Source organism: Trichechus manatus, unplaced genomic scaffold (assembly GCF_000243295.1).
Source record: "Trichechus manatus latirostris isolate Lorelei unplaced genomic scaffold, TriManLat1.0 scaffold00046, whole genome shotgun sequence".
In the NCBI taxonomy this organism is placed as follows: Eukaryota; Metazoa; Chordata; class Mammalia; order Sirenia; family Trichechidae; genus Trichechus; species Trichechus manatus.
In genome coordinates, this window is record NW_004443982.1 from 8,476,937 (window position 1) to 8,492,303 (window position 15,367).

General features: G+C 41.4%; 1 protein-coding gene across 1 annotated transcript in view; it reads left to right on the forward strand.

Moving 5' to 3' along the window:
- DIPK2B (divergent protein kinase domain 2B) overlaps positions 1-15,367 on the forward strand; it is a 73,698-nt gene that overhangs the window by 9,979 nt on the left and 48,352 nt on the right. The window contains exon 2 of the mRNA XM_004376909.1: positions 3,966-4,230. Within this exon, the coding sequence (XP_004376966.1) occupies positions 3,966-4,230 (265 nt within the window). The remainder of the gene's footprint in view (positions 1-3,965; positions 4,231-15,367) is intronic.

The following is a 15,367-nucleotide window of genomic DNA, read 5'->3' on the forward strand; positions in this document are numbered from 1 at the left end:
ATATGTGTACTAACTGTTTAATGAGAAACTATTTGTTTGGCAAAACTTCATCTAAGGTACAAAAAAAAAGAATTATCTATATGAGATCAAATCAACACCAGCAACTCAAAAGGTTTGATGGGAAGCCTAGGGGACAGTGAGTTGAAGATAATGGTGATGGAATAATTTGGAAGAGGATAGTGAGAATAGCAGCACAACTGAAAGAATGTAATCGAAGTCACTGAATTGTACACGTAGAAACTTTTGAAATGGTGTAACTATGACTATGTATATTTTCACCAAAAAAAAAAAAGGTCCTCAAGGTCAAGAAGGGAGAGTGTTGACGTGTCATGGGGTTATTAACCAATGTCATAAAACAATATGTGTACTGACTAATGAGAAACTATTTGTTCTGTAAACCATCTAAAGTACAATAAAAAAAAATTTAAAAAGGAAGAATAAGCAACAGCAAAGTGGTTAAGATTGCAAGTTCTGGAGCCTTAAAGGCTGCTTCCTCCAATTCCTGGTTCTGTGACCGTGGGCAAGTTATTTAAACGCTCTGTGCCTGTTTCCTTATCTGTATGATGTTAATAATAGTACCTTCCTCATAGGTTTGTTGAAAGGATTATATGAAGTGTTCAGCAAAGTGACTGGCACACTTGTGTTCCATAAATGTTTGTTGCTATTATCATTGTATTAGTCGGGGTTCTCCAAAGAAACAGAATCAATAATATATTAATAATCAATAATAATATATACAGAGAGAGAGAGAAAGAGATTTTAAGGAATTGGCTCACATGACTTTGGAGGCTGGCAAGTGTAAAATCCACAGGTCAGGCAACGAGCTAGAAATTCTGGCACTTTTATGTCTGAAATTGGTAGACCAGGAGGTGGGCTGGAAACTCAGGTGGGATTTCTATGTTACAGTCTTGAGGCAGAATCCTTCTCCATAGGTAAACTTCATTTTTTGGTCTTAAGGCCTTCACCTGATTGGACAAGGCCCACCCACATTATGGAGGGTAATCTGTTTTACTTAAGGTCAACTCATGTAAATGTTAATCACATGTAAATACTTTCATAGCATCATCTAGACTGGTGTTTGACCAACATCTGGGCACCATAGCCTCCCCAGGTTAACACATAAAAGTAAACATCACAGTCATTATCTAAATGAGTCACTTAGTTATTAATCCTCAGTAACAGACACTTCATGTATTGAACCCTCATAATCAAGAACAGCTGCAGGAAACAGGCCCTGGGCCCTTCCTTATCCTCCCAGAGAGAAGGATCATTTCCCATGGTTATCCCGAAACTTTCAGAAAAACTGGCTAGTTGCAAGTTTAACCAAAAAAAACAAACCCATTGCCATCAAGTCAATTCCGACTCATAGTAAAGTTGCAAGTTTACAGTGCTTCATTTTTTAAAATATATTTGTAGTAATGTTCTTGAACATAATTCTTTATGCCTACTTCCATTGCAATTTGAATTGTCCTGTATTGCAGAAGTTGCTTATGGACAGTTTCTGACAGGCCACTGTCTTATTTTCCTAGGGTTGCCATAGCAAAAATACCACAAGTGTGTGGCTTTAAAGAACAGAAATTAACTGTCTCACAGTTTTGGAGGCTAGAAGCCCAAATCAGGGCATTAGCTCTAGGAGAGGGTCCTTCCTTGTTGGTAGCCCTAGGCATTTCTTGGCATTCCTTGGCTTGTAGAGGGATCCTCACTTGGTGTCTTCCTCTTGTGAATGTCTGTGTCTATTCTCCTCTTTTTATAAGACACCACTCAGAAGGCGTTGGGTTTAGGACCTACCCTACTTCAGTAAGACCTCATTATCACAACAAAAGGAAAACTCTATTCCAAAACAGGGTCATGTTCACAGGTACGGGGGTTAGGAATTCAATGTATATTTTGTGGGGACACACTTCAATCCATAATAGCCACCTTCCAAAATGCTAGAGTCCCCAGAGCACTAGTGCATTCCTCAGGGATTCAGAGGCAGGCTCTTGTCCCAGGTTGTCCAGCTCCATGGACAAGTTTCTTGACCTCTTTGCCCTTGTAAGTTTTTGGTAGCTTTCTTTGTCATCAAAACATTAGAAAAAGCTTGTGGTCTCTTAGGGTAAGGCTGTATCACGTAAGTTAGAAAACAAAACAATCTAGGGTTTTTGGCTAATCAAAATGCTAATTCTTCCAAAACTGCTTATCCAAAACTCATTATCATGGGGTTGCCCAATAAAAAGAATTTAAAGATTCTTATTTAAATTAAATATGTATCTTATAAAGCCCAATTTTCATTTTCAGTATGACCCTCAATTATTAAGAATAATGGGAGTAAACTTTTTCTTAGTAATTTTTCATACATAAATCAAAAGAAGATTTAACATGCTTCCTTAATGGAAATGCTGGCACACAGCTGGAGAAACGACTATGGAGAAAAGGGTCAATGTGGGCCTAGGAAATCAGCAGGTTATTACAAGCCAGTGCATCTCCTGGGGAGGACTAAGTATGGACGAGGCCATTTTGTGGAATTCCACACCTCCTGAATCCCCAGATAGCTTTGAATTTGGTGACCATTTAGCAGCCACTCTTTCCTGAGACTTGGCTGGTATTAATGATTTAAATCTTTGGACTGAACGCAAAATTGATAGGGCTCCTTGAGGTTGGATTTAAAAAATAAAAAAACAGAAAACAAACCCCTTGCCGTCTAGTCAATTCCGACTCATAGTGACCCTAAGGAGCTGCTGGCGGATTCAAACTACCAACCATTTGGTTAGCAGCCGAGATCTTAACCAATGCACCACCAGGGCTCCTGAGGTTGGATAGGGAGGAGCAATGGTCTCCCCAGTACAGGCCCAGCAACCTGAGAGAACTACATTTCCAAGACGCAGCGACAGGTCAGAGAGTGGACAGTTGTGTGAACCAGTGTAGCAGAGAGGAAAGATCATGGGTTCTGCTGACAGACAGCCCTGGGTTTGTGCTTCGGCTTGGTAACGTATTGTCTGACCTTGGGCAAGGTACTTAAGCTCTATAAGCCTCAGTTTCAACACTTCTAAAGTGGGAATAAGGTATTAGGAGAATTAAAAGCGACAGCATATGTAAAGGAGTAGGAGTAGGAGTTTAATAAGTGGTAGTTAGCAGTCTGCCTTGGAAACCCTGGAGGGGCAGTTCTACTCTGTCGTATAGGGTCACTATGAGTCTTAATCAACTCGACGGCAACGGGTTTGGTTTTGGGGTTTTTAGTTCCTTCTGGGAGTCCCTGGGTGGTGCAAACAGTTAACATGGTCAGCTGCTAGCTGAAAGGTTGGCAGTTCAAGTCCACCAGAGGCACCTTGAAAGAAAGGCCTGGCAATCTACTTCCGAAAAAAAAATCAGCCATTGAAAACCTCATGGAGCACAGTTCTACTCTGAAGCACATGGGGTCACCATGAGTGGGAATCGACTTGATGGCAGCTGGTATTGGTTTTAGTTCCTTCCGTACCAGTTGCATGAAGAAGATAAAGTTTGTGCCCACCATACACCTCCCTAACGTTTTCTGAAATACATATACACTTCCCTAAGTTTGAGGAGGAGTCCCTGGGTGATTCAAAAAGTTAATGCACTGGGCTGCTAGCCAAAAGGTTGCTGGTTCAAGTCCACCCAGAGGCACCTCAGAAGAAAGGTCTGGTGGTCTACTTCTAAAAAATTAGCCATTGAAAACCTTATGGAGCACAGTTCTACTCTGACACACATGGGGTCACTAGGAGTCAGTCAACTCAATGGCAACTTTTTAATTTTTTTTAGTTTGAGGAAACAAAAATGATCTTCTCAGCAAAATATTTTGGAGCACTCCAGCTTAAGGAAGAGAAGTGGATGAGATCAGCATCATCCCCTGTCTCCCTGTGTCCGGGCTCTGCTGGCCTCTGGCTCTGGGAGTGCTGCTCACCCCTGCTAGTCCCTGCTTCACCTCTCCAGCTCACAGGCCAATCCTAAAATGGCTATTCTTCCAACAGGTTTGGCAACTGGCTGGCTTCCCCTCTCCAACTTCCTCCTGACTACTTGCCCTCTTACCCTGCCAATTACTCAGATGATTCCAAAACCTGGCGCCCTGTGGAGATCTCTAGGTTGGTCAGCAAATACCAAAATGAACTCTCTGACAGGAGAATCTGTGCCTCCGCATCAGCCCCAAAGACCTGCAGCATTGAGCGCATCCTACGGAAAACTGGGAGGTTCCAGAAATGGCTGCAGGCCAAGCGCCTCACGCCAGAACTGGTGCAGGTGAGTGTGCAGGCTATTGGGGGAAGGGGTTGTGCATGAAGGCAAAATGGAGTTTGTCCAGGATTCATAAAATGGCTGCTGGTGTTTTTCTATTTTTTATAAGGAAGGGAAAAATCTCTGGTAGGGACAAAAACATGTGTTACGGGAGGGCCAAAGTACAGTGCAAATGGTTATGGTTCTCGCTGTGTCTTCACAGGGTGTTGTTAATGGATGCTTCCTTGGCAGAAAGAAGGAAATTTTGTTTAGCTGCATGTAATGAAAGATAACAAAATTGGTAGAACACATTTTAGCACTACAAACTGAGAAAGGGACCCACTTATTACAAGGACACAGTCATGCATTTTTATAGTGATGGACTTTTTCTAAAACATCTTCACATCTCAATAAGATGGGTGGATCTGGTAGAGCAGGTACCATTTTCTGTCACTTGAGAAACAAGTAAATCAAGGAACCCAGCTTAGTGGCTGGGGATAGTAGGCGTTCAGTAAATATTTGTGAAATAAATGAAGCAGAGTCATATCAAGTCAAAGAATGTCAGAGCTGGAAGGGTCACTGAGATCATCCAGAAGCCCTTCCCCTCCCCATTTTTGGAGGAGGAATGTCAGAGCAAGAATGGGGATGTCCTGAGTTTAAATACAAGGTCAGCTAGTTGGTGAGTGAAGGACCTGCACAATAGTCTGTCCTATGTCTCTGCAAAATGTCATAACATCACCTACATTGCTTTGTGAAGATTTGTATTCTTGTGCTTGTATCTTATTCAACTCTGTATCCCCAGGATGTAACACAGTTGTCGAAACTTGTTGAATGGATGAACAGGAACTGGAACCTCTCTGCTCTTCCTGGGTAGCTGCTCCTTCTTCTCACTCTGCCACAGCTTTTAGTGGCAGAACTAGCACTAAACCACAGTTTCCAAGCCACAGGGATCTTTTCCCTACACTGCAATGTCTACATTTATCAAGGCAGGTGACATTGGATATACCTGGTATGTTGCTTTGGATTTGCCAGGCCCCCTAGGATATTCCTCACTGTATAGTTGTTATGGAAGTATCTAGAAGATGAGGGAAACTGGAAGTTTTCCTTGGTTCAAAGCCTAAGGCCAGTCTAGCCACCTTCCTCGGGATTTCAAGTGGATCTTGGGCACCAGGAAGTTTTGCTCTTTGGTATGTTGTCCAGGGTCCCAGGCAGAGGTAGTCTGAAGCCAGGGCCTTGAGAGAACTGCGCTCTTCAGCTTGGGAGTTGATAACATGTGTATTTGATCATTTTGATGCTATTATAAGTGGTTTTTTTAAAATTTCACTTCCCTATTGTTTGTTGCTAGAATATAGAAATACAGTTGATTTTTGTATCTCATCCCTGCATTTTTCCCCCACTAAATCCAGATGTGGCCCCAGAATCCTTCTCAATTTTTTTCCAAGCAGGTGGCCTCTGCCTTTGATCTAAATTGGAATAAGGGAGGAAATCTATTCCTGAGCGGCCATTCATCCCAGATTTGGCGGAATAGCTCTGCCCTATTTTTCTGATCTAGAAGCCCTGGTGGTGCAGTGATTAAGAGCTCAGCTACTAACCAAAAGTTCAGCAGTTCGAATCTACCAGTCACTCCTTAGAAACCCTATAGGGCAGTTCTACTCTATCCTATAGGGTGGCTATGAGTCAGAATCAACTCAATGGCAACAGGTTTGGTTTTTTGGTTTATTTTTCTGATAACCTGTCAGACATGGGTCCTAATTTCTGCTTTGGAAATCATGAGCTTTCTATGCTTATATGAGAGTTTCAGAAGTCAACTGAGAAGATAGTACAGGGTGCTCGGTAGGGAGACTTGCCTCCTCCTTTAACGCATACCATATGGCCCAATGCCAACTCAGCTCATCAGAAAGGTCAGCCCTGGGGTTCTCTGGTGTGTGGTTTAAGTGGATTTTCCCTGATTTCCTCAAGAGCCACTTTCCAACATGGATCTAGGCCAGCACCCTAAAGTGTGTGAGTGTGTGTGTGTGTGTGTGTGTTGAAGTGTGGTTTGGGGAGGAAAAAGAGGCCACAAGGAACTCACAGGCTTTGTTCAGAGAACTGGCAAGGGTCCGCGAGCAGAGAAGAGAGGAGAGAAATCAAAGAAATGAGAGAAAACTGGAAGCAGGAGGGATGTGACTGGGGCAGGGGCCTCAGAACCTTGACTGGCAGTCCTGCTTATGAGTAAATAAAGTCAACTTGGATGAAAAGCCCTAGTAGTAATCAGCAGAGGCTGAGCTAGGGAGGCCGTGGCTCCCCTCCTGCAGGGCCAAATGCAGCTTTGTATTACGAACACTGTCTCTTGAGCCACAGGCAGTATACTATGGCCAGGACTGCCAAGGAGGGGTGGGGACAGGACCTAAATTCAGGAAGAGGGTGAAACAATGCACTGTGTGTGTGTGTATGTGTGTGTGTAGCATTTATGCTAATTAGCTATGACTTTCTCCTCTAAAAGCTGCATTGTTGTCACGGGACTATCCAAGAGCTTCAATTACTAACCCACAAATAGAACCACAGCCAAGAACACCACCCAGAGTTTATCATGATGTGTTTGTTTGCAAAATCACAAAGAAGGCTTCCTCTGCTATTATGCCAAGCGCAAAGGCAACCAGCCTAAGCAGCACCTGATTAATCAGAGGAAAAACATATCCTCCATCGTGTTCCCCTCCCATCCCCTCAAGGATGATATGCTTCTGACATTGTTCTAAACACAGACCATATTACTTCCTCTAAGGGGAACGGACTAGACAGCAATGGAGCTGTTTCTCCCACTAGATGGCAGTAAAGAGTGTTCAGGCAGATTTGTTTAAACAAGGACTTCTGACAATTTTACTTCCCAAGCTTCAATTATTTTTTAAATAAATACAATAAAGGAAATAAGCACATCAACCAAAATGCACATGAATCATTTTACCTAAATATGGGTCTAAATGTCTAAATTATGACATTTAAAAGTAGCTACTAAACAAGTAAAATTCACTTGCTTAAACTGAATTCAAAAAATACTGTAAGGGTGTTTACAAGACCTATGCTAGGCACTCACCACCCATTTGTCAGTTTGTTGTACTGTGGTGGCTTGCGTGTTGCTATGATGCCAGAAGCTATGCCACTGGTATTTCAAATGCCAGCAGGGTCACCTTTGGTGGACAGATTTCAGAAGCGCTTCCAGATTAGAAAGAAAGGCCTGGTGATCTACTTCTGAAAATCAGCCAGTGAAAACAAAACCCTATGGATCACAACAGAATATTGCCTGATATTGTGCTGGAAGATGAACCTTGTAGGTTGAAAGGCACTCAAAATACACAGTGGCCACAACAATGGACTCGAGCATACCAATGATCATGAAGATGGCACAAAACCAGGCACGTGAGGTCGCCATGAGTCAGAGCCAACTCGACAGCAACTAACAAGATGCTAAGCACTAGGAGAGTATCAGAGTGTCAAGACAAGGTCCCTGCATTCTTGGAGATTACACTCTGTACAAATAACTTCAAATGTAAGAATCAGCACAAAGCCAATTCCTATGAGGCAGAGGTCCAATAGATCCCAGATGTCCACATTCTTCAAGCTGCTGGACCACCCCATCTCTGACACCAGCCACTCTTCCTCCCCTCAGCCCTCCTCTCTCCCCTGTTTTGGTTCAGTAATTCACTGCAATGTCTCACAGAACTCACAAACCATTCTTACAGTTAAGTGATTTATTAAGGAACAGGGTACAACTCGGGATCAGGATCAACAGGCTACAACTCAGGATCAGGAACATGTAGACAAAGTCTCCCTTCTTCAATGCAGTCTTGACAGCTCTCTCAGCTCCTCTCGGCCCCCCGAAAACAGACTCCTCTTGGCCATGCTGTCCGTCACTGCCAGCTCTGTCACTGGGCCCTTTCCAGGCCTCTCACTGTCTTTAGTGTTACAGCCCTTGACTGTGTGTTACAGCTCTTTTAGTAGGTACCTTGTCTGCTCTGTCTCTCTGCTTCTTCTCTCTTCTTTCTTCCTTCTGCTTCTTCCTGCTGCCTCTCTTCCTGTTTCTTTCTGTCTGAAAAACCTCTGTGTGGCTGGCTGCTTAAATATTCCTTGTCAATTTCAAGGCATTGCCCTCCCATCAGGACCATGAACTGACTAATCCCCTCTTGGTAGGCCACAGACATTTAATTTACATAGTAGGCTACAACTCACCTCATTTGCATAGTCTATTGACCAATCCCTGCAAGGTGCATATCAGTCACAGGGCAGGCTGCAGCCCAGGACCAGACAAAAAGTCAAGTTGTTTACAGCTTGCCCAGGAAATGTCAATCAACCTAGACAAAAGTAACAAACCCTCTGGGGTAGAAACTAGGGCAAAGGTAACTTCTCAAGACTTAAGGGGAAAATATCTCAAGCTATTTTTCCAAAGAACTAAGGCAAAAGGTAGAATAAAGAAATTCATTTCACCACACACCCCAATGAGGGAGACAGACCATATCTGATTAATTCTGATATAAGGCAGGTTATGATAAAGTGTTTTAATAAGGATGGAAAATTTATATTTGATTTCTCAACTAGTTTTCAGACTATAAATATTTTAATCTCTCACAGGCTATCAAGTCAAGGACCCTTCTAAAAAGTTACATTAGGTTTTAAAAAATAACATGACTATATTGATGCTGATTAAAAACAAAACAACTGACTGGTGGCAGTATCATTTTCATGCTCATCTAATATTGGAGTCAAAGATCAAATGACAATTAGTGGAAGGGGACATTTAAGCAGCTAAAAGTGCCTTGGAAACCCTGGTGGTGTAGTGGTTAAGAGCTACAGCTGCTAACTAAAAGGTCGACAGTTCGAATCCATCAGGCACTCCTTGGAAACCCTATGGGGCAGTTCTACTCTGTCCTATAGGGTCGCTATGAGTCAGAATCGACTTGATGGCAACGAGTTTGGGATTTTTTGGTTTAGAAGTGCCTTGCCAATGCCCCCATGGGCAATATTCCCCCCACATCAGTGCATACTCTGGATGAACAGTCTTCAGAAAGCTGAGCCCCATCAGAGGTACTCTGTGACTGTGAGATCCTGAGGCCTCTTTCCCTGTGATCCTTAAGAAGTAGTTACAGTGCCTTGTTTGTTGCCTACAGAGGGGTGTGTACGAGCAAGCCCCCCGCAGTCCACTTTGTCTTTCAAGTCATGGAATCATTGAGAGTTGAAACACCTAAGACTTTGAATCATAGAATTTGTTTAGGGTTGGAACCACTGAGACTCCACCACCTCAGCATTTGTGGCAAAGGGGTTATTTTGAATGGGGCAGAGACTAACCTATTAATTTCCAGGCCTCCATCATATCATGTTTTGTTATTAGTAGCCATTGAGTCAGCTTCAACTCATCACAACTCCATGTACAACAGAATGAAATATTACCCAGTCCTGCACCATCTTCACCATTGTTGGTATGCTTAAGTACATTGTTGCAGTCATTGTGTATTTTGAGTGCCTTTCAACTTAGCAGTTTATCTTCTAACACTATATGGGACAATATTGAGTTGTGATCCATAGGGTTTTCATTGGCTAATTTTTGGAAGTTAATCACCAGGCCTTTCTTCCTAGTCTGTCCTAGTCTGGAAGTTCTACTGAAACCTGTCCATCATGGGTGACTCTGCTGGTATTTGAAATACCACTGGCATAGCTTCCAGCATTACAGCAGTATGCAAGCCACCACAGTATGACAAACTGACAGGTGGTGACCATCATTCATAGAACGGTAGAAAAGGGATTAACAGATCCCCTAATCTATCTGCTAAAATGATCACTAAATCATTCTTGATTGATCTCATTAGTGAAAAGGAGAGAGTGAAAGGCTTAGCCAGCTTTGACACATACAAGTTGGAGAAAGGTAGACATGAGACAGGTCACACCAGTGGCTCCCTCCTTCCTGATGAGTCTCAAATACAGAATAGAGGCAATCCTCACACAAAATATAACTGAAGCCTAGACCATCATCAAAACAGACCACCCCAAGCAGGGTTTGCCTTACAGGGCTCTCAGCTTGTCCTGAATACAAATGTTAGCCAACCAAGTCCTTTCTTAAATAAAACCATTCTTTGTTCTTACTACAAATTTCTTCCTGTGATATCTCACTATCCCTATTCTGATGTATCCTGGAATAAATGCTTTTGCCATAAGTGTGACTTGGCTTAGAGGTCTGTGGATTGGCTGTGCCTCTACAGATGTCCACATAATATGAAGTAAACAGGGTTAAACTATATAATATATATACCTATAAGGATATTCACTTGGAAAAATTAATGATAAAACTAACTGATTTATTGATTATGTTCTAAAAACTCTTTATTAGGCCTCAATAAATTTTAAAAAGTAGAAATACTAAAGATCATTTTCTCTGATCAAAAGCCAATAATGTCAGACATTAACAATAATAATTTTTTTAAAAACCTACCAAACCTGGAATTTAAAAACATTATCTTTTGAACCACAAAATAAATAAGTGAAATTATAATAATATCAAGGAAATACAGAGATGAAAATTTTATATATCACCAATCTATGATTTAAAACCAATTGCCATGTAGTCAACTCTGACTCATGGTGACCCCATGAGTGTCAGAGTAGGATTGTGTTTCTATAGGGTTTTTGATGACTGATTTTTCAGATGTAGATCACCAGGCCTTTCTTCCAAGGCACCTCCAGGTAAACTTGAACCTCCAACCTTTTGGTTAGCAGCCGAGTGCCTTAACTGTTTGCACCACCCATGGGCTCCTAATCTATGATTTAGCCTTTGCTAAATCACTGTACTGCATTTGGCAAATATGCTGCAAAAGATCTCTCTAAAGTGTTAAAAAGTAAAGATGTCACTTTGAGGACAAAGGTGCACCTGACCCAAGCCATGATATTTTCAATCACTTCATATGCGTGCGAAAGCTGAACAATGAATAAGGAAAACCGAAGAATTGACACCTTTGAATTATGGTGTTGGTGAAGAATATTGAATATTATCATGGACTGCCAGAATAACAAACAAGTCTGTCTCGGAAGAAATACAGCCAGAGTACTCCTTGGAAGCGAGGATGGCGAGACTTCATCTCACGTTCTTTGGGCATGTTATCAGGAGAGAACAGTCTCTGGAGAAGGACATCATGTTTGGTAAGGTAGAGGGCTATTGAAAAAGAGGAAGACCCTTGACGAGATGGAGTGACACAACGGCTGTAACAATGGGCTCAAACATAGTAACGATTGTGAGGATGGCACAGGACTGGGCAGTGTTTCGTTCTGTTGTACATAGGGTCACTATGAGTCAGAATTGACTCGATGGCACCTAACAACAACAACAACAAATCACTGCTCAGAGGAAAATTGGAAATCAATCCAGTGTTGTGTCACTGTCTACAAGTTTGATCATTAATGCAGAGGAATAATTCAAAAAGTTATACAAATTGGAAAGTGCATGTCCATTTGGTCCTCATTCAGGGCCTCGTACAACAATGATAATTTTTCCAGTTTTGTTAGCTTTTCTCTAATGATTACTGAGAGTTCTGTGGAAGACTTGATCTGTAAACCTTTCCTGTGGGTTAAATGGTGAACAAGTATATTTATCCTGGTTTATATTTAAGAGAATAGTATCTCAATTTGTTAAAGATCAAAGTAGATTTCTACCCACTGAACCATACATATGTCATAGATTCTTGTGTTTGAAATAAATTTGAAAGCTCATCAATTCAAACTTTCAAAATATTTGAATCCTTTCTATAAGGATCATACAGTGACAGGAAACTTACTATCATCAGAGATGGCCTATTCCTTCTTTGGACAGAATAGATTATTAGAAAGTTCATCTCAAATCTGTCTTCTTGTGGCTTTCACTCATTTACATTATTTCTACTCCTTGGAGTTACATAGATTACCGTACATATGACATTTCCTTCTCCCATATATCTTCCTCCTAAATTCTGGCTTCCCCAGCTTAAACATCTCAATTCCCTTTCCCATCTTGGTCATTCTCCTCCTACTGATGCGTATTAAATGTTGTGTCAACAAAAACCCCTTATGAGGCTAGATTTTTGTTTTCAACAGCAGAACCTTTGATTTATCTCACTAAATGTGATCTTAGATTAAATCCATTACTCTAGTTTATTATATTCACTACCATTTCAACCACATCTCATCTTCAATTTTGATGAACACAACTTATATATATCTGTCATAGTCATTAATAAAAATGTTAAACAGAACAGGGCCAAAGAGAAAGCCTTCTTTCTCTATGGGGATTAATCCATTAATTGTTAGGTAAACTCAGTTAACTAATCATCTTAATTTCCATGCAGTCAAAATCTTACTTCCACATCTCCTTTACAAGGTTATCATGAGAATCACTGTTGGATGTCTCACTAAAGTCCATATAGTCTAAGTCTATTGCATTTCTCTGATTAAAAATCAAATAGCCAGGTCGAAGAAAAAAAGTGAAGTTAGCGTGGCATGATTTGATTAAATGAATTCCCAGTAACTCTGTAGGATCATCACTTCTTCTTCTAGAGGTTCACAACTCATCCTTTTAATAATCTGTTTTAGAATATTTCCTATGATCCAGGATCAGCCCACTAATCACTATTTTGTGAAGTGTACACTCTTGCTCCTTTTGGATATCAGAAATGGATTTTTATGCCTTTTCTATTCTCTGCATTTCACTGCCTAAGGTTCAGCAATATCGTTTGCAAGGTCTCTGTGAATTTTCCAGGTCAGGAAACTCACTCAGAACAATGAAGGCTTCCTTGACCCATCCTGGCTTTCCGTTCCTGTTCACCACATTTTACTCCATCCTTTTCAGATCAAAGGCCCAACACCTGACAAAGAAGACAAGCAAACATTAAGAATGAAAACTGGGCCTCCGTTTCATTAACCACCAAAAATCTCCCCATGGCCCTAATCAACAGGTCTTTAGTTTCTTTGTACTCTGTACTTTGTAAAACATAGCTATTTTTAAATATTTTTTTGTCATGGATTGAATTATGTCCCCCAAAACTGTGTGTATCAATTTGGTTGGGCCATGGTTCCCAGTATTGTGTGGTTGTCCTCCATTTTGCGATTGTACTTTTATGTTAAAGAGGATTAGGATGGGATTGTAACACCCTTACTCAGGTCACATCCAATGTAAAGGGAGTTTCCCTGGGGTGTGGCCTGCACCACCTTTTACCTTACAAGAGATAAAAGGAAAGGGAAGCAAGTAGAGAGTTGGGGACCTCATACCACCAAGAAAGCAGTGCCAGGAGCAGAGCACATCCTTTGGACCTGAGGTTCCTGTGCTGAGATGTTCCCAGAGCTAGGGAAGATTGATGACACTGACCTTCGTCCAGAGCTGACAGAGAGAGAAAGCCTTCCCCTGGAGCTGATGCCCTAAATTTGGACTTGTAACCTACTAGACTGTGAGAGAATAAATTCTCTTTGTTGAAGCTATCCACTTGTGGTATTTCTGTTACAGCAGCACTAGATGACTAAGACATTTTTAATCAAAGTATAAATTACATACTATAAAAAGCACAAATCTGAAGTGCACAACTAGATAAATTTTTACACACGTGTTCACTCATGTACCCACAATCTATATCAAGATAGTGAACATTTCCAGCACCTCAGAAGGCTCTTTCACGTCCCCTCCCTAAAAAGATCCCCCTCTTAGGGTGACCAACCATCCCCGTTTGCTTGGAACTGTTCCTGTTTTAACACTAAGAATGTCACAATTTATGTATTTATTTTATTGTTGATGAGCATTTGGGTCATACTTAGTTTTGGCTACTAAGACTTAAAGCTGCTACATATATGAAATATCTAGGATAGGCAAGTGTATAGAGACCAAACTTTACTAGTGGTTTCCAGGGGTGGGTGGGTGAGAGGGGAAAAGGGGGACTCATTGCTTAGGGGACACTGAGCTTCTGTTAAGGGTATTGGGAAATTTTGGAAATGGATAATGGTAATGCTTGAACAACATGATAAACATAACTAGTGTTGCTGGGGAAAAAAGAAAACATATTTAAAGCTGCCACAGACATTCTTGTACGAGTCTGTTGGTGAACATAAGCACACAGAAGTGGAATTGCTGGGTCACAGCATGTATATATGGACCGATTTTGTAGCTACTGCCAAAAAATTTTCCTAAGCAGTTGTCCTGATCTCCTCCTATAAACAACGGAAGAGCGAGTTCCATTTTTTCACATCTTCATCAACACTTGGTATTGTTAGTTTTTAATTTGTCATATTGGTGGGTATCTAGCAGTATCTCATCGTGTGGTCTGAATTTTCATTTTTCTGATAACTGATGATGTAAAGCCCCTTTTCAAATATTTATTGACAGCTTTGATATTCTCTTTTGTAAAGTGCTCATTTAAATCTTTTGCCCATTTTTCTTGAGTTATCTGTTTTCTTCTTATTGATTGTTACAGATTTTTTAATTTTTTTCCCATACAAAAATTTATACATACATTGTTATGTGACTAATTGCTCTCCCTATATTGTGACAGCACACTCCTCCTTTCCACCCCAGATTCCCCATGTCCATTCAACCAGCTCCTAACCCTCTCTGCCTTCCCATCTCACCTCTGGACAGAAGCTGCCCTTTAAGTCTCTTGTATCTACTTGAGTGAAGAGGCACACTTCTCATGAGTATCACTTTATGTCCCACAGTCCAGACCAATCCCTGTCTGAAGAGTTGGCCACGGAAATTGTTTTAGCTCTGGGCTAATAGAGAATCCAGAGGCCATGCTTTCCGGGGTCCCTCCAGTCTCAGTGAGACCATTAAGTCTGGTTTTCTTACTAGAATTTGAGTTCTACACCCCACATTTCTCCCGCTCCATCAGGGACTCTCTGTTGTGTTCCCTGTCAGGGCGGTCATTGGTGGTAGCCGGGCACCATCTAGTTCTTCTGGTCTCAGGCTGTTGAAGTCTCTGGTTTATGTGGCCCTTTATGTCTCTTGGGCTAATACTTGTGTCTTTGGTGTTCTTCATTCTTCTTTACTCCAGGTGGTTGGGAACAGTTGATTCATCTTAGATGGTTGCTTGCAAGCTTTTAAGATCCCAGGTGCCACTCGCCAAAGTAGGATGCAGAACATTTTCTTAACAAGCTTTGTTATGCCAATTGACCTAGATGTCCCCTGAAAGCATGG